General features: G+C 30.9%; 7 protein-coding genes across 20 annotated transcripts in view; 4 read left to right on the top strand and 3 right to left on the bottom strand.

Moving 5' to 3' along the window:
• The window catches only part of LOC111428766 (zinc finger protein OZF-like), a 72,082-nt gene extending 67,719 nt beyond the window's left edge, over nt 1-4,363 (bottom strand). For 13 of the 14 annotated variants that reach the window (XM_071194387.1, XM_071194388.1, XM_071194389.1 and 10 more), the window contains exons 1-4: nt 4,141-4,363; nt 3,675-3,971; nt 3,481-3,618; nt 389-525 (exon numbers count right to left, since the gene is read on the bottom strand). In XM_071194387.1, the coding sequence (XP_071050488.1) occupies nt 389-525; nt 3,481-3,618; nt 3,675-3,971; nt 4,141-4,287 (719 nt within the window). In that variant the 5' untranslated portion in view covers nt 4,288-4,363. The remainder of the gene's footprint in view (nt 1-388; nt 526-3,480; nt 3,619-3,674; nt 3,972-4,140) is intronic. The other variant, XM_023064446.2, reaches the window with a different exon arrangement.
• A 425-nt stretch (nt 4,364-4,788) lies between these two features.
• On the top strand, nt 4,789-5,543 carry LOC111428810 (dynein light chain Tctex-type protein 2B-like). Its single transcript, XM_023064507.2, has 4 exons — nt 4,789-5,030; nt 5,085-5,218; nt 5,273-5,406; nt 5,455-5,543. The coding sequence occupies exons 1-4, from the start codon at nt 4,894-4,896 to the stop codon at nt 5,500-5,502; spliced, it is 453 nt and encodes a 150-aa protein (XP_022920275.1). The 5' UTR covers nt 4,789-4,893; the 3' UTR covers nt 5,503-5,543.
• A 210-nt stretch (nt 5,544-5,753) lies between these two features.
• LOC111428802 (GPN-loop GTPase 2) lies at nt 5,754-8,393 on the top strand. The gene is made up of 3 exons (XM_023064498.2): nt 5,754-6,748; nt 7,789-8,025; nt 8,086-8,393. The coding sequence occupies exons 1-3, from the start codon at nt 6,200-6,202 to the stop codon at nt 8,194-8,196; spliced, it is 897 nt and encodes a 298-aa protein (XP_022920266.1). The 5' UTR covers nt 5,754-6,199; the 3' UTR covers nt 8,197-8,393.
• On the top strand, nt 5,784-6,188 carry LOC111428798 (uncharacterized). Its single transcript, XM_023064490.2, has one exon. It carries the CDS (start codon nt 5,784-5,786, stop codon nt 6,186-6,188), a length of 405 nt encoding a protein of 134 aa, XP_022920258.2.
• RFeS (Rieske iron-sulfur protein) lies at nt 8,231-9,367 on the bottom strand. Its single transcript, XM_023064499.2, has 2 exons — nt 8,783-9,367; nt 8,231-8,730 (listed from the first exon to the last, which is right to left on the bottom strand). The coding sequence occupies exons 1-2, from the start codon at nt 9,276-9,278 to the stop codon at nt 8,417-8,419; spliced, it is 810 nt and encodes a 269-aa protein (XP_022920267.1). The 5' UTR covers nt 9,279-9,367; the 3' UTR covers nt 8,231-8,416.
• Nucleotides 9,368-9,562: 195 nt separating this feature from the next.
• Nucleotides 9,563-15,228, top strand: LOC111428808 (Glutaminyl-tRNA synthetase). Its single transcript, XM_023064505.2, has 10 exons — nt 9,563-9,755; nt 9,808-10,200; nt 10,251-10,389; nt 10,442-10,774; nt 10,829-11,016; nt 11,065-11,288; nt 13,972-14,111; nt 14,170-14,341; nt 14,404-14,566; nt 14,624-15,228. The coding sequence occupies exons 1-10, from the start codon at nt 9,633-9,635 to the stop codon at nt 15,083-15,085; spliced, it is 2,337 nt and encodes a 778-aa protein (XP_022920273.2). The 5' UTR covers nt 9,563-9,632; the 3' UTR covers nt 15,086-15,228.
• LOC111428816 (UPAR/Ly6 domain-containing protein crok-like) lies at nt 15,226-25,244 on the bottom strand. The gene is made up of 3 exons (XM_023064517.2): nt 24,931-25,244; nt 23,591-23,788; nt 15,226-19,898 (listed from the first exon to the last, which is right to left on the bottom strand). The coding sequence occupies exons 1-3, from the start codon at nt 24,989-24,991 to the stop codon at nt 19,669-19,671; spliced, it is 489 nt and encodes a 162-aa protein (XP_022920285.1). The 5' UTR covers nt 24,992-25,244; the 3' UTR covers nt 15,226-19,668.
• Between the last annotated feature and the right edge of the window lie 27 nt (nt 25,245-25,271).

Raw genomic sequence — 25,271 nt, 5'->3', positions numbered from 1 at the left:
TTGGCTGCTCAAAACAAACATAATAAATAATCGTAAAACAGAAAATCTCAACAAAAAAAAACAACCTAGAAACAGGTATTCAATGATTATACCATTTATGGACTGATTTTGATTTTTACCAAAAAATTGTATGAACGTATAATTTTTGAACCCCTGTTTAATAATTGATGAACAAGCAATAGTGAGTACTCAATTTTATAACTGCTTTTCAATTTCCTAGTTTAAAAATTTTTTTTAAAAATTTGTTCGTAAAAATGAAGTTGTTTTAAAAATAAAATTATTTTAAAAATGAAGCTTTTTCAATAATATCAAAAAATACTTAATATAAAATTAATAATTATTGCTTTGCTTGTTCAAATTTAAGCGATTAAAAAAAATGAGTACTCACGGCATCTCGGCGTTGGTGGTTGTAGCGGACATTTTGTTTAATCCTGACGGTCCTGGCTGTTGATCATCGCTAGTACCAACACTAACAAAGTTAGGTTCGGGATCATCTACGTTTTCATCATCACTTTCATGCTCTAACTGAAATCAAATATATAAAAAAAACAATCAATAAATAAATTAAAAGTAAACTAAAAGTATTTTGTTTTAAAATATTTATATTTTCCCTCAGCTCTCATAATCTTAAGAGTCATTGAGCCACGAACGGAAGTCATTGCAAACCACAGTGATGAACACTATGAACAGTTATTAACTGTATAACAATTTCCGTCATCTCTCCTTATCATTTTTTAATCATTGGGAAATAAATAATTTAAAATATTTTTTAAGAATTTTTAATTGTTTTGTTCCAATCACATTTTTGACTGTCAATTGACGGTCAGACGCTTTGATTTTATGTCAAGCGTGCTAGTGATCGTCGGGCAAGTTCATGTACGCGTCCACGATCAGTTAAATTCGTTCCTGGGCTAGAGTAGTTAAGTTTTGTCACGTCCTTTACCGCTTGCCCATAACGTACATCAATTTGGGCAGTGTGTATATCAGTGTATGTTAAGGTTAGGACAGGATACCTATTCCAATTCAAAGAATACAACGATGCATCAGAAGAAGCAGTAGGATTTATAATTCACAAGAAACTTATATTAGATGTAATAGATATCAAAGCTATAAGCCCCAGAGTCATCTACCTGATTTTGCGACTAAATTTCAGATACATCCTCAAGGTTATAGGGACCTACACTCTTACATCAAATTCGAAAGAAGAACTTGACCAATGCTGATATTAATATGGTCATGCAAGGACACCATGCTCATTACATGCTGTAAGCAGGCGACTTTAATTCTAAACTGACTATGGATGGGAGAACAGAACAACTTGTTTGCAATGATGTCTTTCTTTAACAAGAAACCCCACCGTAAATGGAGATGGGTCAGTGCAGAGTCATACAAAAAACAAAATGGACTTCTCTTGTAAAAGACGTGTCCCGTACTAAACAGGTTTTCAATTGGAAGCGATCATTCAAATGATAAGAACAAAAGTGTTACCACTTTCCACATATTTTTGGGAATACAGGGGTGTCGCGTATTTTCCGCACCAGTGCATTATACGGTTGAAGGATACATTATTCTGAAGCGATTTTTTTTAATGAAATTTTTTTCCAAATGTTTATAATAACAGCACGGGAACTGTTTAGTCGTCCAATAGCAATTCACGGAAAGAGAAATAAACACGCGAAACGAGTTTAGAACGGCGGGGCGGACCGGCGATAGGTCGGGCCGATTGCCTGAGCCTAATTTACGATCTCCTATTAGACGACTTTAAACAGTTGCGGTTATTATAAACATTTCGAAAAAATTTCATTAGAAACATCAGTCTGTAGTAGAATTCTATCAAAATTCTTACATTTGTAAAAGTTTCTTTCAGAATACCAAACGAGAACATGTTGAAAAATGAAAATGATAATAAAGAAAAGGTTGTAACAATAGTCTTTGTCTACTTTCTAAAAAAAAAAGTAATACTTTCACAAAAAGAAAACGTTGTGAAACATTATCTTTCACATTAGAATAAAAAAATACCCTTAAAGACAAATTTATTCCTTTAATCATAAAAAGGAAATTGTCAAAGTTAGAGGAATCAAATTTGGGCATTATGGAAATGTTTACCAAAAACGTGCAGAATTTTTACCAAACATGTTTCCAATATGTCCAAGAATGGACTAAAACAAATATCACATAAAAATTTAGTTATTCTTGTTGAATTTATGTTGTGCTGCCCTGGAACTAATACATCAGTTGAATTAAAGTGGTTTTTCAATCAAGATTTGTATTTCTTGCTCTGAAATTTCCAACATATTGTTAATAAATGATATATTAAAACGCATCATTTATTTATGTTGTACTTTTGTCTTACATTTTTTTCGTCCTGATCAATGTAGAAGCCTGAACTAGAATTCTATCAAAATTGTCACATTTGCAAAAGTTTCTTTGAGAACATAAAAACAAGAACATGTTGAAAAATTAAATTTAAATTTCAAGTGATTGCAATTTTAAAACCTTTATATATTTTTACTTAATTGTAGTTTAGCCTGTAGCTCTAAACCTAAGTTTTAATAACCTATTTGATTTGTTGTTTCATATTATCTAGAGAGATGTAAATGCTTCAATAAAAAAAAAAAAAGTTTTTTGAATAGTAGCTTGAATTTAAGCTTTCTTTAAGTCTTTTACTATGTAATTTAAATGTAAAATGATATTAAAAGAAAGGTTGTACCAATATTCTTTGTCTACTTTCTAAAAAAACTAATACTTTCATGAAAAGAAAACGTTGTGAAACATTATCTTTCACATTACATTAAAAAAATACCCTTAAAAATAAATTTATTCCTTTAATAATAAAAAGGAAATTGTTAAACTTAGAGGAATCAAATCCGGGCATTATGGAAATGTTTACCAAAAATGTGCTGAATTTTTACCAAACATGCTTCCAATATGGACTAAAACAAATATCACATAAAAATTTCTTGTTGAATTTATGTTGTGCTGCCCTGGAACTAATACAGCAATTGAATGAAAGAGTATTTTCAATCAAAATTTTTGTTTCTTGCTCTGAAATTTCCAACATATTTGTTATATAATGTTTAGATTTGGATTATTATCTTTTCTTTTATGTGTTTTGGGTGTTTTGTTTAACCAATTTTTAAGGACTTTATTTCAAATGTATGTTTTATGATAAGTTTTGATACATATTTGTTTTATTTTTTTCTTAGATTTATAATTATTGCTACTTTAATTCATTATTGTTAAAAAACAGTATGTATGGCATACGACATAAATAAATTAAGTAAATGGATTTCGTTTTAAATCCAAAATTGTGTTTACAACGCCAACTCCAAGCAGGGTTGGCTAAAAACCATGCCTACAACTTTCAATTTATTCCAACAATGTTGATAATTTTATATGGATTCATGAACATGCCCAGAAGAAAGTTGTGGATGCGTACATGAACTGGTCAAATTTGTTCAGTTGGAACAAAGCTAATACCTTTGTGATTGCCATCTTGTTATCGGCAGTTTTTAAAGTGTCATCAGTTTGCACTTGTTCCTCCAAAAACCTTTTCCGTCGTTTGGCTAATGGTTCATCATCAGATGAATTTGTGGCATCTCCATCATCATTATCATCCTAAATAATAAATCATTTTAATGATTAAAAAATGTTAAGATATAATAAAATTTTACCTGAGATTCATTATAAGGAATGTCACCTTCTTCATAAGATATATGTTGTTCTTCTATTACATATTCAGAATTATCTGGATGATCCGTAGCATCAAATATTTCTTCTTTAACACTAGTTTGAGAATGCTGCAGTTTTAAGTCCTGATCTTCTTTAGATTCACTATTATTTAACTCCGCAATCCACACTTGCAATTGTTTTTCAGCACTCACGCACGTTGTTCTAAACTGATATAATAGTTCTAATTTGTACAAACATCCATCACATATTTTTTTTGGTAAACTATCCTCTTCGGAAACCTATAGAAAAAAAAATAATAATCGTTAAAACGTGCAATTATTAACCACAATTAAATTAATTGTTTTGATTAAACAATAAATATAGAGGATTGAATAGATAATATAGATTAAAACACAATTTTTTTAATGATTACAAAATTTACAAAATGGCGTGAGGACGCCAACTTACCGTAACCGGCAAACACTCCGAAATTTTTCGTTTTACATCTCTCGTATCACCGTGTTCTTCAAAAATCGAAACGTTAACTTGGTCCTTAACCAAACATAATCGACAAAACTGCATAATTTCTTTAATACTACTCATGGTGCCCATCATTTCTTATTAAATACATGGAACGATAACACAAATTCACCATCCAACGCGGACGCCAACAACCGAGTAGCCGGAAATGGCCCTACGCGCCCTCTATGACGAAATCGATCCTTAACAAACGTACACCACAAAAATTTTATTCTTCAATAATTTAGTTTAACACTTTAATTTTAACTTTAGGAGTACATTACAATAGTAATTAATGTTTTAGCAAAAAATATTGATAAATATATAATTACAGTATTTTAGACTCTAAAATAAACCAGAAATAATACGATTGATTTAGATGAGTGTAAATCGGGTTTTGAACGTATTTCCGGTTTTTCAAAATAAATTAAATTTGTAAAATTAACTGGTTATTTATTATGGTTATAACGTTGTTTGTTACGAATTGTTTTTGTTTTTAACAAGATCCTTTTAGGTAACATTTAAAAATATAAACTGTATATTAAAAGAAGATTTTGAAAGTTTAGTTTTTTGAATTTAACTTCACGTAACCATGGTTACCAAAATAAATCATCAGTCAAATTGACAATCTAATAATGCAATAATTATTTTCATCAAAGTTTTACTGATTATTCATATGGTATTTCTAATTAACAGTTTGTAATGGGAGATCAGGATAGTGATACTAGTATCCAAGAAAGTCGCGGGAAAACTGAGTCTGTAGCTGAAGAGAAACCAAAAAGTTATGATTCAGTTGATGCTTTGAGTGTTTATCAGTTAAGACCTGCTTTTACGGACAAGTAAGTTCTTAAATAACACGTTAATTACGTTAAACAGTTTGGAATATATTTTAGGTTTAAAGGAAATCAAATAAAAGAGATTATACTAAGTGTTTTAACGGAAACATTATTGGGGAAAGTTTACAGTCCAAATAATGCTAAGAATTGGACTATTAAAATGGCAAATAGTATTAATGAAAAAGTTAAAGGTTAACATTAAGTAGTTATTTCTATTATAATTGTGACGCATCTTCTTTCCTTAGAATTACAAATGAAACGTTATAAACACATCGTACAAGTAACGATAGGAGAAATTAAAGGTGCCGGTGTAAAAGCGGGGGTTCGATGTTTATGGGATGCCGAAACAGATAGTTACACAAGCGAACAATTCATTAATGTGAGTATTTTTAATAATATTTTATTAATTTTAATCTTTTTGTTTTAGGAAACAATATTTTCCGTGGTTGTTGTTTTTGGGATATATTTATATTAAAAGAATAAGTTATTTGTAATAAAAGAAAAATTTTAATTTAATGAATTTAATTTTTAATTAACATAACCTCACTTTCTATTAAAAAATGAATAAAAAGGAATCTGTATATCATCACTTTTTTTTATTAATTTAAACATGTTTTTTTTTGTAAATTATATGTTAATAATAGACAATAATAAAGAAATATCAATAAAGTGTATATTTAATAACAATCTTAACCTCACTTTTTGACAAATAAGTAAAACATAACCTCACTTTTTATAATACCGTTACAATGCATAATGGATTTATCCGGTATGCTTAATCAAATGTCTTTAAAAAACGAGGAAGAACCATTTGGTGAATCAAATATTAAAATATCTAAAGAGATTATAGACGAAATTCAAACGGATATTGCGTATTGTGAGTTTACTAATCAATTATTTTTGATTATTACTCAATTTGGAAAGACTGGATCTTGTTTGAAAATTGCTAAAGAACGCTTGGAAACTGACATTGGGGTTGAGTTCGTTTACAAAGTGGATCAAATTTTTGGTGATATCACTATTGAACAAGAAACGACAGCAAGATATTTAGCTCAATATTTAGATATAAAGAAGCCTTTATTGATATTTGTTAATCTTACGAAATATAATAAGGAAACTGTTAAAGAAATTGGTTGTTGTATAAAAAAGGTAATCTCGTAAGAAAATAAAGAATGTCGTTAAAGAAATGTATTAAATCTTTCGATAATATTTATGGACAAGTAATAATAGGACCACCGGGTTCAGGAAAAACAACATATTGCAATCAAATACACACTTTTTACAAAGAAAAATTAAATAGAAAAGTTGAAATAATCAATTTAGATCCAGCTAATGAGAATGTTCGAAAAGCAACTGTTGATATTATGGATTTAATAACTGTGGATGAAGTAATGACTAATTTATCTTTAGGCCCAAATGGAGCTTTGATGTATTGTATGGAATATTTAGAACAAAATTATGATTGGCTTTTAGATAAATTAAACAGCATCAAACATTCCTACTTACTTTTCGATATGCCTGGGCAAGTTGAACTTTACACTCATCATAACTCAATCAAAAATATTTTTGCTAAACTTGAACCATTGGGTTACCATTTATGTGCAGTTCATATGGTTGATTCTCATTACTGTTCTGATCCATCCAAGTTTATCTCTACTTTATTACTTTCGTTGTCTACAATGCTACAAATTGGATTACCACATGTTAATGTTTTAAGTAAAGTAAGTTAATTTATAATCAGAGTAGTAAGTATTTAAATGTAAAATGCAAATAATTTCAAATTTTGATACTTGAAATACAGAATACTAAATACTTTTTTAATTTAGTACTTAAATACAAAGTACATATTTTCAAAATACGTTTTTTAAACACCACTACAAGTTTTTTTAAAGTTTTTTCACATATATTGTCAATATCTTAGTATTGACAATATATATTGAGAAAATTTACATTAGTGAACTGGTAAATTGAACTACAGCTTGGCAAATCCAATCTGGTGTCTCTGCTACAGATTATTGATTGTCTCTAGGAAAAGAACTGCAGGATTAGATTAGCCAAGCTATATATGAACATGAATTTATTTCGTCGCTCATTTTCCTTCTATGAGGCCTCATTATCATTCAGCGTTCCTCCAGCAAAACTTGGAATACAGGTCTTTAATAAAAACTTTTTTAATTGATGGATATTGATTGAAAAAATTCAAATTAATTAATTCAAAATTATTAAATTGACGAATAGATTCGTCACTATCTTTCAAATAATGAACTATTTCTAAGTTAGTAGTGGTGTTACTGTTACTATCACTTGTTTACTGCATCATAAAGTTTCTTACAAGGATTATTTTGTGTTCTAACTTGATCTATATCCCTTGCAGCTATTAAATGCAGAGTATGAGTTGCATATCCCTGCAACTTATTAATGCCTTAACCATATTAGATCCATTATCAGTAATGGTTTTTACAATTTTAAATAACTTTGAATCATATTCTGAGTGAATGACAGAAATTAGTTTGGCAATTTTGTCATATGTGTGAGATCCTTTAAATCTCCTACACACGCAGCACTTTTTAGTATTTAGTATTTTCAAAATACAAAATGAGTTACTAAAAGTATCTTAAATAAAGTACAAAATACTTTTGGTGGAATGGTATTTGAAATGCAAAATACGTATTTTGTATTTTAAATACTTTTATTTCAAATAACTTACATCTCTGTTTATAATGTAATAAATTAATTAATGCATTTGATTTAATTTTTTTAGGCTGATCTTTTACGCAAAAATTCTGAAAAACTAGATTTTGGTGTCGATTTTTACACAGATGTATTGGATTTAAAATATTTACTTGAATTATTAGATGATGGTCCATTTACAAAGAAATATAAAAAATTGAACGCATCATTAATAGGATTAATTGAAGATTACAGTTTGGTTTCTTTCATTCCTGTTGATATCAAATCAGAAAGGAGTTTATTAAATCTAAAAAATGCTGTTGATAAGGTTAAATAACAATCTAAATGCGAAACTAAAACACTTTATTAAATTATTAATATGTTTTAGGCAAATGGATATGTTTATGGGAGTGGTGAAGAAAGAAGCATTCAAGCATTATTAGCATGTGCAGTTGGGGCAAGGACTGAAACTGAACGTTTTGATGTGGATTTTGTTTAAATCATTTATATCCTTGTCAAAATAACACAGTGTGTAACTTTATCACATGACTTTATTTCAAAAAAAAAAGTACATTAAAAAAATTTCCAAAACAAAAAGTTAAACTTTTTTAAAATTATTTTATTTTTCTTGTAAAATTTTCTTGACCATTTTACTAATTACAAGCCATTTTACGAAATAAATATAGTACACATTGATTTAACTCCCATTTACTACATTATTAACCAACTACAAGAGTTGAATCATCTGGGTATACATGTGTAGGAACCTCCAGATTAAGAGGAGCTGGTCCTTTCCTAATACGACCAGACGCGTCATAATGGGAACCATGGCATGGACAATAATAACCGCCGAAGTCGCCAGCATTAGCAATTGGGACACAACCCAAATGAGTGCATACTCCCAAAACAACCAACCATTCAGGACGAATGGTTCTTTCGTGGTCGTGTTGTGGATCTCTTAATGTTCCTACTTGCACTGATCTTTCTTGGGCAATTTCATCAGCTGTTCTATGTCTAATAAATAATGGTTTACCTAACAAAAATTAAAAATTAATAAAAAAAACAAAATTTAGAAATAAACATACCTCTCCATTTAAAGGTAACAGATTTTCCCTCAGGAATATCAGCTAATTTAATCTCAATTTTAGCCAAAGCTAATACATCAGCAGAAGCAGCCATGGTGCTAATAAATTGAGTAACAACAGCTTTAGATGCATAGGCAGCTGCTACTGATGTTCCCCCAACAATCATGTAAGTAAAATTCTTACGAACTTCTTCAGATTGCGCAGACTTAACATTGGGGTTCTTAGTGCTATCACGTCTATACTCTGAAAAATCTGGACATGCAACAGCATCAGTGTGTGCAAATCTTACTTGGGTTGTAACCCCTGGGCCTGATCTGATGGAAACATTGCCTGTTGGTAAACTTTGGGACAAGGAGTAACTGGTTAACAAAGTTATAGGGGTTTTGGTAACTTCTCGTTTAGGCAAAACAGCCGCTGCTGATGCTGGAGTTATCGTCGATGCTACTATATGGCTTGTTGCTTTAACTAATTTTGGTATATTTACTGGTTTAATCATTTTGATCGTTTTCTTGTATAATTATTGGAATTTTCTAAAAGATGTTATGCAACTGGCGACTGCGCACTTAGTTACAAAAATGATGGTGGACAGTAAATTTTTTATTACCAACTTACGATACCAACCCAATTAATTTAGGATAAATTTAATTTATTTAAGTAATTTTCATTATTTAATAATAATATATCATAAAATATAAGTTATCACCAAATTAATTTTCTTATTAATTACCATAGTAACAATATATTGAAAGTATTTAGCAACAAATATTTCATGAACGTATCCTATTTTTAACCTTTCAAAACCAACGTGGCCAGTCTGTCAGTGTCAAAAGGACATTTCAAATTGGGAAAAATGGTTGCAGACGAAGAGTCGATTATAAAATCATTTATTAATTTAGGATTAAGCGAACAAAAAGCTAAAGAAACTTATAAAAATGCAACAGTTACAAAAACTTTATCTTCTATTTTACATGAGGTAATTTCAATTAAATTTTCTTGTACTTTATATTCATCTGAATTCTTTCTAGGTGAGAGATGTTGTAATACCAGAAGGTGCAGGAATGTTGCTTTACCATCTGGCCACGAAAACGAAACCCCAAATAAGCAATCATTTACCTTTTTTAACTAAATACATTGTAACCAACAAACTTAATACAACTGTACGGGTTGATAAAGCTATTGAGTATGTTTTATCACATATTAATAACATTAATGAAAGTGAATTTGAGAAATTTTGTGGAGTGGGAATTGTGGTTAGCCCAGAAGATATTGAAAAGTGTATTGAAAAGCAAATCGGAGAAGTTAAAGAGGAGTTATTAGAAAAAAGGTATAGGTATAATGTTGGGTTGATTATGCAAAAAGTTAGGAATGAGTTACCATGGGCTGATGGGAAGGCGATTAAAAATGAAATGGATGTTCAAGTTAGTAAAATTTTATTAAAAAAAAATTAATCCAAAAAATATTTTTATAGATTGTTTGTTTATTGGGACCTAAAACTGAACTTGATTTAGCTCCAATTACAAAGGTGGATAAAAAAGGTGCAACAAAATCGAAATCGGAAGAAAAACCAAAAGTACAACCAAAAGAAAAGATGGAATTAAAAACATCAAGTAATTTATTTAATTTTTTTTGTTATTTTTTATTATTTTCAATTTTTATTAGATGACAAAACCGGTCTTACCATGTTAGATGTAATGAAAAAAGTAAACTTTCATTCACCTGGCGATAATTATAAAACCGACGGCTACATTCTAACTGAAAATACTCATAAATTACTCGCGGATCATTTAAAAATTACCGGAAAATCGGTTCGGACTCGTTTTCCACCAGAACCAAATGGAATTTTACATATCGGGCACGCAAAAGCGATTAACATTAATTTTGGGTATGCAGCAGCTCAAAATGGAGTTTGTTTTTTAAGATATGATGATACCAATCCAGAGAAAGAAGAAGAAAAATTTTTTACCGGTATTAAAGATATGGTTAATTGGCTAGGTGGGAAAAAAAAAATAAATTTTTAAGATTTTACATTATTTCGATTTATTTTAGGTTATACCCCTGCTAAAATAACTCATTCATCTGATTATTTCGATCAGTTGTATGAATGGGCGATTGAATTGATTAAAAAGGGTTTGGCCTATGTTTGTCATCAAACTCCAGATGAAATGAAAGGATTTAATCCTGAACCATCACCATGGAGAGATCGACCTGTATTTGAAAATTTACAATTATTTCAGGTTAGACTAAAAAATGTTTGTACTTTAATGATGTTAATTATTATCTAGGATATGAAAAATGGAAAAATTGATGAGGGCGCTGCAACTTTACGTATGAAGATAACTTTAGAAGAAGGAAAATTAGATCCTGTAGCTTATCGAGTAAGATTTGTTCCCCATCATAGAACAGGAGATAAATGGTGTATTTATCCTACTTATGATTACACTCATTGTCTATGTGATAGTATTGAGCATATCACTCATTCTTTATGTACCAAAGAATTTCAAAGCAGGTAATTTGTTTTTTTTTAACCTGACGGGACGCGCGTATGTAATAAAAACAAAAATGCAAAAAAATTCACGTTAAAATTCTGATAAAAACGCATTAAAAAGGCATATTTTTTTAATAATGCATAACATTTGAAAAAACTAACATTTTATTACATTTCTGAGTAAATTTATACAGAGAAAACTAGTAATCCCGAAAATAACTAATTATTAAATGCTATTCTAAATATTCCATTACAAAGTTATCTCATTTTGTTGTAACCAATATTTCTTTTGAATAACTTGACAACCAGCTGTGAAATCACCATGTTTGATGGCGCATTGGAAATGTCAATGTAGTACCATTTTAACCATGGTTCGCTACACACCTAAAGAACATGCAGAAATTGTGAAATTTTGTTTCCAAACAAGCTCAACACGCGTACAGAGGAAAATATCATGGTCGTCCAACGCCCACAGCCAAGACAATTCGAAGTTTAGTGCCGAAATCAATACCAGTGGTTCTTTGGCAACATGAAAGCACAAAGTTAAGACCCGTACATGCCGTAATGATAACGCTATAGTACAACAGCTATAGTGCCGATATTCAACGGCGCGGCGGTGACGGTCAATGGCGAGCAATATCAGACCATGATACGCGATTTTTTGGCAAATCGAAGAAAATGACATGGAGAACTACTGGTTTCAGCAAGATGGTGCAACATGCCATACTGCTCGATTAACAATGGATTTGATGCGTACCATGTTTTAAAATCGATTGATATCGAAAAATGGGGATTACGACTAGCCGGCGCATTCGCCTGATTTAACGCCTCCTGACTTTTTCCTTTTTCCTGCAAGGTTTATGTCAATAAGCCAGACACTCTCGAGCAACTTAAAGTCAATATACGCCAGGAAATCGCCGAAATAACGCCCATAACACTGGCAAAAGTGTGAAAAACGTCGAAAAAAGGACCGATTTTGTAGTGACAGCTGGAGGAAGCAACCTATCATTTTCAGAAAGTGACTAAACAAATTGTACAGGTCCAAATTTCAATAAAACGATCGAATTCAAACAAAATATTGAGTTGTTTTCAAGTTATTCAAAAAAAAAAAACATCGCTTACAACAAAATGGTACATCTTGTAATTTTGTAAGCCGAAAAACTTCTTGCTACGTCGACAGTTTTAATTGGAGTATATTTGAATTTTGTAATTAATGCGGGATCCATTATAAAATCAGCCATTTAATTTACTTACAGTTATTTGACCAATATGCTCTGGTGCTGCCTCCAAAATTTTTAATCATCTATACTGCCAAAGGCAAATCCTGCTTCTGAAGTGATTTTATAGAATCACTACATGACTATAATTGGTTTTTATAAACGCCAAATTATTTTGTAATTCTACTTCTTTTAGTACAGCCTGACAATCTTGTATTAGATTACTAGCTATAGTTGGAAATTTGAGTATTAACATTTTGAAACTGTCCAAAATATTTGTGTAGCATATAGCGGCATTTAACCATGTTCCCTATCTTGTTAGATCTGGTTGTGGGTTTTTTGGTAACCTGTTTTTAAACAATTCTACCCATAACCTCTTCAGACGCCAGCCTGATTGGTGCTAGATATGGTAAATTGGGCATCAAAAACGGGTTCAGGGGAATGGAAAATATAAATTTTTTTTATTGAAATAAAGTACCTAAAGTAAGTCGACAAGAAACTTATGAATTATACTATTTTAAATTTCATATTTTAAACTATAAGAGTTAGAAATAAAGTAGCTTACATGTCATGATCTCGTTCTTCGAGAAACTGCTAATGCCAAAAATCCCCTAGAGACCAAAATTGAAAATATTGTAAAACCAGCAAGTGCAATATCTTGGTTCTTATTGTAGGTGGAGTATTATAACTAAGACATTATATGGACATTTTTTTACAGAGAATTTGATAACGTGGTCAAAAAAATGAATTAGTTTTTTTCTGGTGCAATGACGTTTTGACATGCTGAATTATGTAGTATTTCTTCAGCACAGCGGGTAATTACAAGGTTCAATTTCGACTCGACCCAAATCAAATCACAGTAAGACCGGGGAATCCCTCGTCAGATGGCATAACGGAAAATTACAAAGCATGAATTTAACCACGAAACAAATATGCAGTGACATAGCAAAAAAAATTTTTCGCCATTAAATGTAATCATTGGACGTTTTGGTTGTATCTCATCTCTTCTTCAACCACTTTAGCCTTTGGACATATTAATTGTAAACATTTTTGTAAATTTGTCATCAATTTGTATCACCTTGTGTATTCGATTATGATTTTTGCATACTTTCTTGTAATGTAGAAAGAACTTCTCAGAGAAGTGCTGGTGATCATGCAATTCCAAGCATCTATTGACGTCAAGCAATTTTTTTGAGACTCCTCTAGGCCCAGGTCTATTGGATACTAAATTATAACTGTTTCCTCTCTTTTCCATTGAGTACCACTTCGCTTTTGAGAGAAGCAACTCCATATAAGACACCAATAAACTTCGACGAAACTTTTATCTTGTTCATTTCTTTTATCTTTCACTAGTGCAATCATTTTCTCATTTACCAACACCGATGTCAACGATCAAATACAAAGAATCCCAAGATTATCTTTAAAAGATGCGCGCGTCCTATCGGGTTAATTTTTAAAAACACGATTAATATTTTTTTTTATAACAGACGATCCAGTTATTATTGGTTGTGTAACGCTCTTGATATTTATTGCCCTGTTCAATGGGAATATGGACGATTAAATGTTAATTATACTGTTGTTTCAAAGAGAAAAATTGCTAAATTGATTGAAGAAAAAATTGTTAATGGTATAAAACTGTTTTTAAGATGATCATTTTTGAAAATATATGTTGAATTAATTTTAAGATTGGGATGATCCTAGATTATTTACCCTAACAGCATTAAGAAGACGAGGATTTCCTGCAGACGCAATCAATAATTTCTGTGCTCAACTTGGTGTTACTGGCGCTCAAAGTACGGTTGACCCAGGAATGTTGGAGGCATATGTTCGATCTTATTTAGATATTTATGCTCCAAGGTAACGAATAAAAAAGGTAAAAAAAGAAATTTGTTAGAAAATAATATTTAAATATATCATAGATCGATGGTTGTTTTAAATCCACTAAAAATAACGATAAAAAATTTTCCGCATGAAAATCCAGTTAAGGTTTCAGTTCCTAATTTTCCATCTCAACCTGAAAAAGGTAGTCATAACATTACTTTTGATAAAGTGATTTATATTGAGAAGGATGATTTTATTGAGGTAAAGATGATTTAATTGAATAATTATTTTAAAAGTAATATTTTTAATGATTTTAAGGTTGGAGATAAAAGTTTTCGACGCTTAACTAAACAACAAAGTGTTGGACTTCGTTATGCTGGAGTTGTTTTAGATGTTGATGAAGTAATAAAAAATTCGTCGAATGAACCAATTGAGTTATTATGTAAATGTACACCTGTTGATAAAGTTGATAAAAAACCCAAAGCTTTCATTCATTGGGTTAGTGACCCTCAAGAAGTTGAAGTGAGGATATATGATCTTCTGTTTAAACATAAAAATCCTGAAGATGTTAATCAAGTACCTGGAGGATTTTTATCCGATTGCAATTTAGATTCGTTGAGAATAATTAAAAGTTACGCAGATAAATATCTTGCTTCAGTACAAATTTATGATAAATTTCAATTCGAAAGGCTTGGGTTTTTCTCTGTCGATCCTGATACTACACCTGCTAAAATTGTTTTTAATCAAACCGTCGCTTTAAAAGAAGAAGCTGGAAAATAATATTATCTTTTTTGTAATGAATGTGTTTCCTTTTTCATTTTCTTTAATTAACCTGCCAGTAGCTTTCTTGTGATAAAATAAATTGCTTTTTAAGAATGCTTTTGAGGTATGCATAAATTTGGATAAATAAATTTTTAAAATTAGTGAAACAATGAATTTATTTCTAGACATAACATACAAGACGTGGACAATTACATGTCAAGAAAATAATAATAATAAATATAATTTTACGCGGCGTGCATAGCGAACAACACTTAAACCATTTAAAAAAATATCGTGAATATAAATTCGTCTCGAAATCGAAACATTTATTATTTTCTTATTTACAGAGTAAACCTAAACCTTCTCCGAGAAAAATGTACACCTCTTATATCCTTTTTCGCAATATAATTATTTTTTCATAAATTTAGTTAAAATTTTTTTCATTAATTAATAAATATTTTTTAATATCATTAAATATTATTATTAAGTGTTTGATTTTAGAGACTCCGGAAAAACAACGAAAATATCATCATCTTAGGAATGTTTGTGGGTCTGTATTTTTATTTTATTTATCATTGTTGTATATGGACGCTTTAAAATGTGGGTTATAATTTTTTTAATCCCTTATTATTTTTGTACTATTTTAGAGGTCGAACGGAAATATTTTATAGGACCACCCCTCACCCACCTTTTAAATTTAATATAAAATCATTAATCTTAAAATTCATTTATAGTAATAAGTGTTTAATCAATTTTTTTATTTTATTTTATTTTTTTTTTTTGGGAATTTTTAATTATTTTGAATTTGAATAATTTTTTAAACACCCATTAAATAATTATTATAAATCATTATAAATAATTACCCTTTTTGTTTGGTGTGCAAAGCGAGCTAATCATCATTGCAATTTCGATTTTCTTATTTGTATGTTTTTTTCAGATCTTAAAAATTATAGAGGTATGAGTATGAGATTATAGCTTAAGATTTACGCAAAGAAATGCATGTTTTATCACCATACACGATTGTTTTCCACAAGGAATACATAAATTTACTCTAAAATGTGAACATTTTTACTATGCAAAAATTATAAACAAATACAACTTGTCATTTTCGCAGACTAGTGATGAATTTAATTTAGGTGAATTAACTTGATATTAAAAAAAATCGTTAAAAATTCTTCACCAACTGCGATTACAATGATTTTTTTTAGTTTTTTTTTTCTCAAAGGCATAGTGTATTGAAACTTTATTTTTGAAGAAATTTTATTCTCACGATAAAATAAAGAATCATTTTACACTTTATTTTTCTACAAGGTATTATAATAGTGCACGGTTAACAATTTTTTTTGATGCTCTTTTTTTTCTTAAATCTTTTCATATTGGCTAGTATGTTAATTATTGCGGACAAGCTTGACTAGATGCCAATACGGCCGTTATGGCAGTGTTCACAAAAGAAACAAAAATAAAGATTATTCCGAATACGAAACGGTTAGAAATCCTAAGGAAATATAGGGTGTCATATGGATAATCGATTGATAAAATGACTACATTTTCACCCATGTGACAACAGTAACAAACCTTTACTCTTGTTTTTTACCTACTTTATAAGCCGATATCTTCGTTGTCTTTAAGATAGTGCAATATTAAATACACCACTACAAAGCTTGATCTTTTCTTCATCTAAAACTGGTTAAGAACAAAATTTGCTACAACTTTTATTCTAAAGAGTTTTTGTAATATGCTCTACATGCCGAGCATTACTAAGCATGTAAAACTAATACTATATTATTTTCGTATTCTTCTCATTTTTTATGCATCTGAAAAAAAAGTGAGTATTGTTCGTGGTACTTGGGGTTGGGGCGACCGACGTCTTCGAAGTCGGCCGAGATTATTTCTTCTTCTACAGCAGAACTTTGCAAAACGCTCCAAATCCTGAGTATCTCTGAAAAATACTAAAGTATCTCCCAAGTATTGTTCGTGATATAAGAAACAATCTTGACTAATTTCGAAGACATCGACCGCCCTAAGTATTGTTCGTCATACTTAGAGCGGCCGATATCTTCAAAGTAGGCCGAGATTATTTCTTCTTCAACAGCAGAACTTTGCAACTCGCTGCGAATCCCGAGTATCACCTAAATAACTTCGAAGACGTCGGCCGCACCTAGTATTGTTCATGGCAGAACTTTGCGAAATCTAATATAATATTATGTTTGCATTCTTCTCGTTTTTTATGCATCTGGCAAAAAAATGAAAAAGAGCAATATTATTAAGAATAAAATTGGCTACAACATTTGATCGAAAAGTTTTTTTGTAATATGCTTTGAAACTCGAATATCTCTAAATAATCTCGGCCGCCCGAAGTATTGTTCGTGATACTTAGAGCGGCCGATATCTTCGAAGATTATTTCTTCTTCAACAGCAGAACTTTGCAACTCGCTTCGAATCCCGAGTATCACCTAAATAACCTCGGCCGACTTCGAAGACGTCGGCCGCTCCAAGTATTGTTCATGGCAGAACTTTTTGAAATCTAATAGATCGCTTATTACACGTGAAACCAAATCGACCCTGCTTAAAGTGTACTTAGGCCGCCCTAAGTATTGTTCGTGACACTTGGGATGATATCACTTGATTGAACTGGTATATAAGTTTAGTCGGTGGCTTCACTGCATAGAGAGGGAATGTTCTTGTAGATTTTTTATGGTTTCAGAGTTTTGTCCCAATCATATAAGAAAGTTTTGACGCAGAAAACATTTGCATATGGCAATTATACGCGCTTTTCATAGTTTTTGGGGGAAAGTGTTTGTGCAATCATGCGATCTATTAAACTTGTATACCACCGTATCATGCGGAATATTTTCTATGGATTCCATATGCTCTCCGAGTTTTGTCCGATTTTGAAGACGTAGACCGCCCATTTGTTAGACATTAGTTAGAGATAATCTGGATTCGCTGCATATTACAAAAAAAACTTAGAACAAAAGTTGTAGCCAATTTTATTCTAAACTAAAAATATTGCTCCCTTTCACTTTTTGTGTCAGATGGATAAAAATCGAGAAGTAATTTTATATACTGTTGATAGTAACGCTCGGGATTTGTAGCATATTATAAAAAACTCTTAGATTAAAAGTTGTAGCAAATTTTATCTTAATCAGTTTTATATGAAGAAAAGATCAGGCTTTCTAATTTTGGATTTAATACTCCGTCATCTCTAAAGACAACGAAGATATCGGCTTGTAAAGTAAGTGGAAAACAAGGTTAAAAGTTTATTGCTGTCAACGCACGAGTTACAAATTTTACAACCCCAACTACAAGTTATTAATATTATATACAAACAAGTGTTTTAAAACAACTTTTTAAGATGTCCCAAATCACAGTTTCATCAGTACAGTGAGTCATTTACTCACCTTCCAGATGTTGCTTTGCAGCTCACCAACTTTCCCAACATGCTTGCTGTCAATTAATTCTGGTCAAAACAGTGGCACCAACCTCCTTAAAAATAATTAACATGTTCTTCATCGCGATAATGTACCCCGATCCTATTGTTCTTGTTATCAACATAATGCAATAGTTCCATTTGGTCTTGGATGTCTTGGAATTCTCATGGTCGTATTGCTGTCGGATAGTTGAACACCATTGAAATTGGTCAGAGAAATTAACATTAACTTCAGATCTTCTAAGTTTTGTAATGCTGTTCTAAATAAACTTTATTCTCTTAGCTATTGAATTCCGTCGGGTGCAATACCTGCGATGACTCATTCTTCTGTAGCATTCCTCTTAGCACGACTGTATTAAACATCATCATTTCATAAGCTAAGTACAATTAAGTACATGTTTACTGCGATACGTTATCATCAAGCCGATTAATATACGCAATCAAAGATTGCATTTGTTCATTTCTAACATGTTTTTAAAAGCTGTAAATGTTGTTCAAAAACATCTTGTCCTATATATAATAGTGAGCTTTAACAATCTCTCCAAAATATTTTCTGAATCGATTAAAGTCATTAGGCATAAACGTTACTTAACTCGACCATGAAATTGAAGGCTACGGCAGCAAGCAACCTCGTCTCATTGTACCTAAACTAGAATAAATGCTAATATGGGGAAAACTTTGACCTTTCAGGTTGTAATGCTGCCTGCGCAAACAACCTCGGCTTTGAGCTTGTAGAATGTTTTCGAAGATCCGTGAGACACCCTATATAACTAAAATTAAGGATTCTTTAATAACTCTTTACGGCCTATCAACGAACAAACATAACAAATATTTAAAAATTATAATAATTTCATGTAATGACATGAAACAATAACAATTCTTAAACACCCTGTTATTAATTATAATTAGAATACTTCGAAGTTAAGTCAATTATATTCTTAACACATCTAAACATCCAAAAACCTGATAAAATTCTACCGGATAAATTTGCTACTACTGTTGTTTGTTCGCTTTTATTCTAGCCATTTTCATTATTTTTTATTAATTCGACGACAAAATTTCTTTTTATCATTTTTTAAAATCGGATTTTTTAAAACAAAAATGTTGCGAATGTATCGATTTATCTATTTTATTTATTTTTTTTTATCGTTTTGATTATTATTTACTCTATTTAGTTGATCCAAGCGGTCATTATGATCGTCGCTAGGAAAGCGGTACCGCAAATAGCGGAAACCTCGGCAGGATACCCAAATCGGGGTGCTCCGTTGCATAGGCTCGTAGTGCAGGAGCAATATGTTACTTTCACGTCATGTGTACCGGAACGCGTATAACATTCCTTATCGTCGTGATCTTCATCTTTTATATAACCGCAACCACGAATTACCCTTATTTTACCATGAACTAGAACAAACAAAAATTTTAAACGAAAAATTACAAGAACATTTTCAGGAACTAATATCGATATATGTATTATATGGTTTCTCCATGAATGTAGGTAACTAGGTTAGACATTACAATTTAACAAAGACATGCACATTTTTTGTTACGAGTGAATCAAATATTTATAATTTTTCTTCTATTCAACAACGATAAAATTTGAATTTTGTGACCTAATGATATTTTGGTTAATATATTTTATGGATGACCTGTTTAGGAAGGACTGAAAACATGGCAAATACTAAGTGTGACGTAACCGAATGCTTTCTGCAGCAAGGGCATTATCGACTGATGACGTCAGAATCCTGAAAGTTCACGGTTCTCTGTGTAGCAAGGGCTTCGAGGTGAATGCATACTCTTTTTAAACGAAAATAAAACGATTAAAAGGTAATTTTAAAAATTTGTTACCCGTTTTTATAATAACACATTTAATGTCTTAAAAGAGAATTAATAAAATTAATTGCACAAATGCCTTTAGAGATCATAATCGAAGATTTCGAGAAAAAATGAAAATGTAAAACTATTCTTGTTCCAAGCAGTTGTTAATTGATGATCGTGGGTTAATATACATGTGAGGTACACAGAGATACAGTTGCGCACATTTGTCATATCTAAAAGAGATTACTATATGGATTTCTTTAAAAATTCCCACAGTCTCAACTTTCAAACACTTTGGAAATGACTAATAAGATTCTGTTAAGTTTAACGGGGACCAACTAATCAAGATTTGGAAAGCTTCCATTGATCGGGAAAAACACATTTTTCAATCTGAATGTATTGTCATTATCACATAATCGTAGTAATTCAATATTTTGATTCATGAAACTAACATTATTAAACTGTGTTAGAATATACAGTATAGATAATGCCTAAATTTTTCCTGCTTGTCACTGGTAACATGGAATATTGTGTTTTTATCATGGGGTTATCGTTAAGTATAATAACATTCACGTGCAAGTTAGAGGTAAATAATCCCTCAGCAAAACACAAATTTAATACAAGTGATATCTACAGCTGAGCTACCTTCTTAGATAATTAATAAATAGAAATGTAAAACACAAATAATGTGATGTAGAACACCACAGAACATATCACATACACCAGATTGACCTTTATTCTTAGCACAGAAATGCCTCTCGCTTAAATCCATCTAAATCAGAACATACATTTTAGCTCAGTTCCATGCATCGCCAATTCATGTACAGACATAGTTTTCGTTTGGCAATATAAGGGTGCAAATGCGAGAAAAATCAGAAAAATCGCATGAGTTCAAGCTCAATAACGGAGCAGCCTACCGATGTATGGTTTATGTCGGGTTTCCCAGTTACATTTACTTAATTTCTATGACTCATTTGAAATAGCAATGTGGCTGTGAAATCAAATTAATTACTCTTAATTGCAAAATATCAAAGCGAATATAGTAATGTCACTTCATCATTTAAGTGGTTATCACTTCTCTAAAGTACACCATATCTCGTTCTGCTCCTCACCCCAACACTTGTTATTGTGGAAACTTCAAAATTTGCGCCATAACGATCCTCCGCTTTTCCTGTAATATCGGGAAAGTTCAAATAATTAAACTATATTTGGGATAATTTTTGTCACTGCAATAACAGCAATAAGTCCATTTTTTTTAAACTCAAATTTGAAGTATGATGGAAATCAACTTCTCATTTTTTCTCAATCCACAGTTTTGTACAACCTTTTTCATTTCGTTCTTTTCCCTGATTCTCTCAATATCGAAGTAATTTCATCTATACATCAGTAAATAGAAACTGGATTCATATTACATAATTCCTTTAAGCTAAAAGCTTCAGTATTTCCTTACTTTGAATAACTCAATCCTGCATGATTGACTTGCTCAAGGTATATTCAAAGGAAAATTACTAGAGTTTGACCCTATGGTTTCTCTAGCTTCCTGATGCCTGGCATACATATTATCCCGTACTAACAACTATTTTCACTGCTTTGTGTCCACTTTCACTACACCAAATCAAATGGTTTAATTCTTTGAAGTCTGCGTTCTAGCTGGCTATTATAGTCCAAAAGTTAGATGGCCCCTCATTGATATAATGAAGAAGTCATTGTTCATGTCGTTGAGTGTACTTCTCAATTTCTTCTTTCATCGTAGCTACTCTAAATCTCTGTGGAGGTCACTATTCCTTTTGTACCAATGCGCATTTGCAATGTCAAACTGGTTTGCTCATAAATCAGCAATTTATTATGCATTCTTGTATTTTAGTTCTAGTTTTGCCTTTTTCCTTTTCACTTACTCTTTCCATTGTAATTTAGCATTGAATGTCATGTCTAAAAGTTGGCAGAATTTGCATGTTAGAATGACATTGTTATTAATTGCCACCGACAGGTGTTTTTTTCTTTATGAAGTTCACGTGTGTCGATTTATTTTCGGTTAATTTTATTTTTCAAGTTTTAGTCCTTGAGTTATCTTAATCTTCAATGGTTCTACAGCAAGTAGTGTAGTATCATCTGCAAGTAGTAGTCGCTGTTTCAGATGATTGGGATAGATCTATCGTGATTCATTTCTTTAACTTTGAAATATTTATTTTACTATAACTCAACAGATCACGGTACTGTTTTGGCTTTCTAATTTTTATTTTGGTTTTTAGTTCTTGGTGCCAGACTTTATCAAATATGTTTTCTACATCAAGATTTTCTTCTCTTCTAATATAAGTATAAGTGGCATACTTGTCAGTACATTCCCATCGTAAGCTGACATGGTTCTGTATGACCATACGTACTACGTAGAATTATTGTATTATTCGTTTTTGCAATTGTGCAATTGTCATAAAAATGTAAAAAGTTATATTCTTCATATAAAACTTGGTTCGACTCCTTAAACGACGACAGTTTATGTGTCTTAATGTATTCGGAGAAAGTAAGAAATTGTAGACCGATTGATCAAACTTGGCAAAAATTGGTAACTTCTTTGCTACTTTTCCCCAGTTATATTTAACTTCATTAGAAGTCCTATCTCGGATTTGATAATTCAAATAACGTTTTTGTACGAAGTCTCAGCTATAATGTACTGAAATATAGAAGTTTGGCACCCCAATGTGCTCCGTGGCTTTGAATTATGTGCTTTGTTTAATGAACAAATATAATTTATGCGGAAGACAAAAAGTTCTGCGTTGTTTTTTGCCAATCTTAATATAATATAGGAATAGCTATAACAAATTACTATAGAAATCAAGCCATAGCATTCGGACTAGGAATGAAGAATATTAATTTGTGACATTTTTCGGAATATCTTCTAGGTACCACAGAATATGCGTATTTAGACGACGTTATCATTTACAACAACTGGAATGAACAACTTCACCATCTCCACCTAGTATTCAAAAGGTTATAACCTTCACCTTGCTCTGGTGAAATGTCAATATGGAAAGACTACCATTATTTTCGGACCAAGGGAGCCCAAATATGGATTAATAGCTATATATACCTACAGGATTTAATCATATATCTGTGGGATTCAAGATAGCAAAATTTAGGTAAGCATTCACTGAGAATCTTGATTTGACTACAAATTTAACCAAAATTCCTAATAATAAGTTTTCCGTTTTTTATGATTCGTATTATTAAATAATTATATTAATTTTGATTAATATGAATAGAAATGAATTATAATAACTTACCTTTTTGAATAACTTTCCTACACAAAATGGGAACAAATGTTTTCATATGATCTAATTTCCTTTTCTCGTTACAATTAACGACGCCTATGGTGTAGTTGTCAAAATCCAAACCACATCTAGGATCGTACTCTGAATTACAATCATAACATTGTATAGGTTTATGTTCGCTAGTTTGTGAATTGTCACTGTTTGCTAGACCTAAAACAGGAGCAATTATAAATCTGTTAATATTGAAATAAAATCTTTAAGAAAAAAACACGTTTTAAAATGTAACTATTTTTTAACAGTGTTTTTTTCAATTCTAGTTGTAATAGTATTCATGAGATGGAGCTTTTGCGGTTCTCAATATTTCTTCGCCTTGGCCTTCTATGTATATATTATATTTTTTGTAGTGTTGTTGGGATGAAGGCAAAGTAAATATCATTTACATAACTGGAAGTGTATTAACTCCTTTTCGTCTATTCAAGATTCCTCCAAAATCGTGTAGTTTTGATAAAAAAATTTATATGAGTTACACTATATCTTTTAAGTTGAGTAAATTGTTTAAGAAAACTAAAATTTATTACAAAAATTTGATCGAACCGAATGTAATCTTTAGGATTACGTCATAGTTTGTAAAAAAAACTGTGTCAAATTGTTATTTAAAATTTTGATAGTACAACATAATATTTACGAGTGGAGTAACATTTTAAGAATGTATTCTAATGAAAAATTACTTATTTAAAAATCAAAATTTAATACATTTTAACAATTTTATTATTTTTACTTAATTTATTTACTTATTTAACTTTGTATTACAACTTCAAAATTTCCTCATTAGTTATTATGTAACCCAATAAAAGCAAGTGAAATAATGCAAGAAACCTTTTTGGTTAAGCGAATACTTAACTTTGCTATTTCTTGTAGTCTTACATCACCGTCAACTAACAAAATGAAGTATTAAATCAATTAAAAAATTGCATTTTCTACTAACATAAAACCAATTTTAAAATAACCACGCTCATTAATAGAACATTTTGTATTGATTTTAGCTTACAGATCGTCTAGTACCTTTAGGTAAAGAAAGAATATTACATAAATATCAATAAATTTTGGGTTACATAACACAATGTAATTACTATTTCTTGTTCAACCATGCATTCATGCAATACTTTGTTCCGTGGAATTCGTGTAGTTATTTTTGAGTTAACAACAAAACTTTAACATTTTAGTGATGAATCACTAAAATTGTAACATAATTCGGAAAAAAAAGACAACTCATATGTTTTAGTAATTTGAAAAGTAATAAACTACATAAGTAAAATAAATCATCAATAATAATGTTATGTCATTATACTTACATTCAATTATAAAACTTCCTAATATTAAAACATTAACGAAAACCAACACACTACCGCCCATCGCTCTCCTCTTCTTCTACCGTTTTCCGGGCACCTCATGCACTTCCTTCCGGACCACGCCAAAAAATTCTTCTTCGTCTTCACTCGTCCTTCTGGTTCGCGGTTAAACGAACGGCCAACCCAGAGCAACCGACCCCAACGAGCGAACAGTGTCTATTCAAAAAACCTTTATTATCGACGCCTGCACGTCTGCCTTCGTTACATTTGCCGACGACGACGACGGTGTGCCGGCGTCGTGACGTCGCCGTCACCTACCCCCACCAGCGTTCAAAATTAATGAC

Source organism: Onthophagus taurus, chromosome 2, assembly GCF_036711975.1.
Source record: "Onthophagus taurus isolate NC chromosome 2, IU_Otau_3.0, whole genome shotgun sequence".
Taxonomy (NCBI): domain Eukaryota; kingdom Metazoa; phylum Arthropoda; class Insecta; order Coleoptera; family Scarabaeidae; genus Onthophagus; species Onthophagus taurus.
The sequence above is the reverse complement of the archived record's forward strand: the minus strand, read 5'-3'. Positions and strand labels throughout refer to the sequence as shown.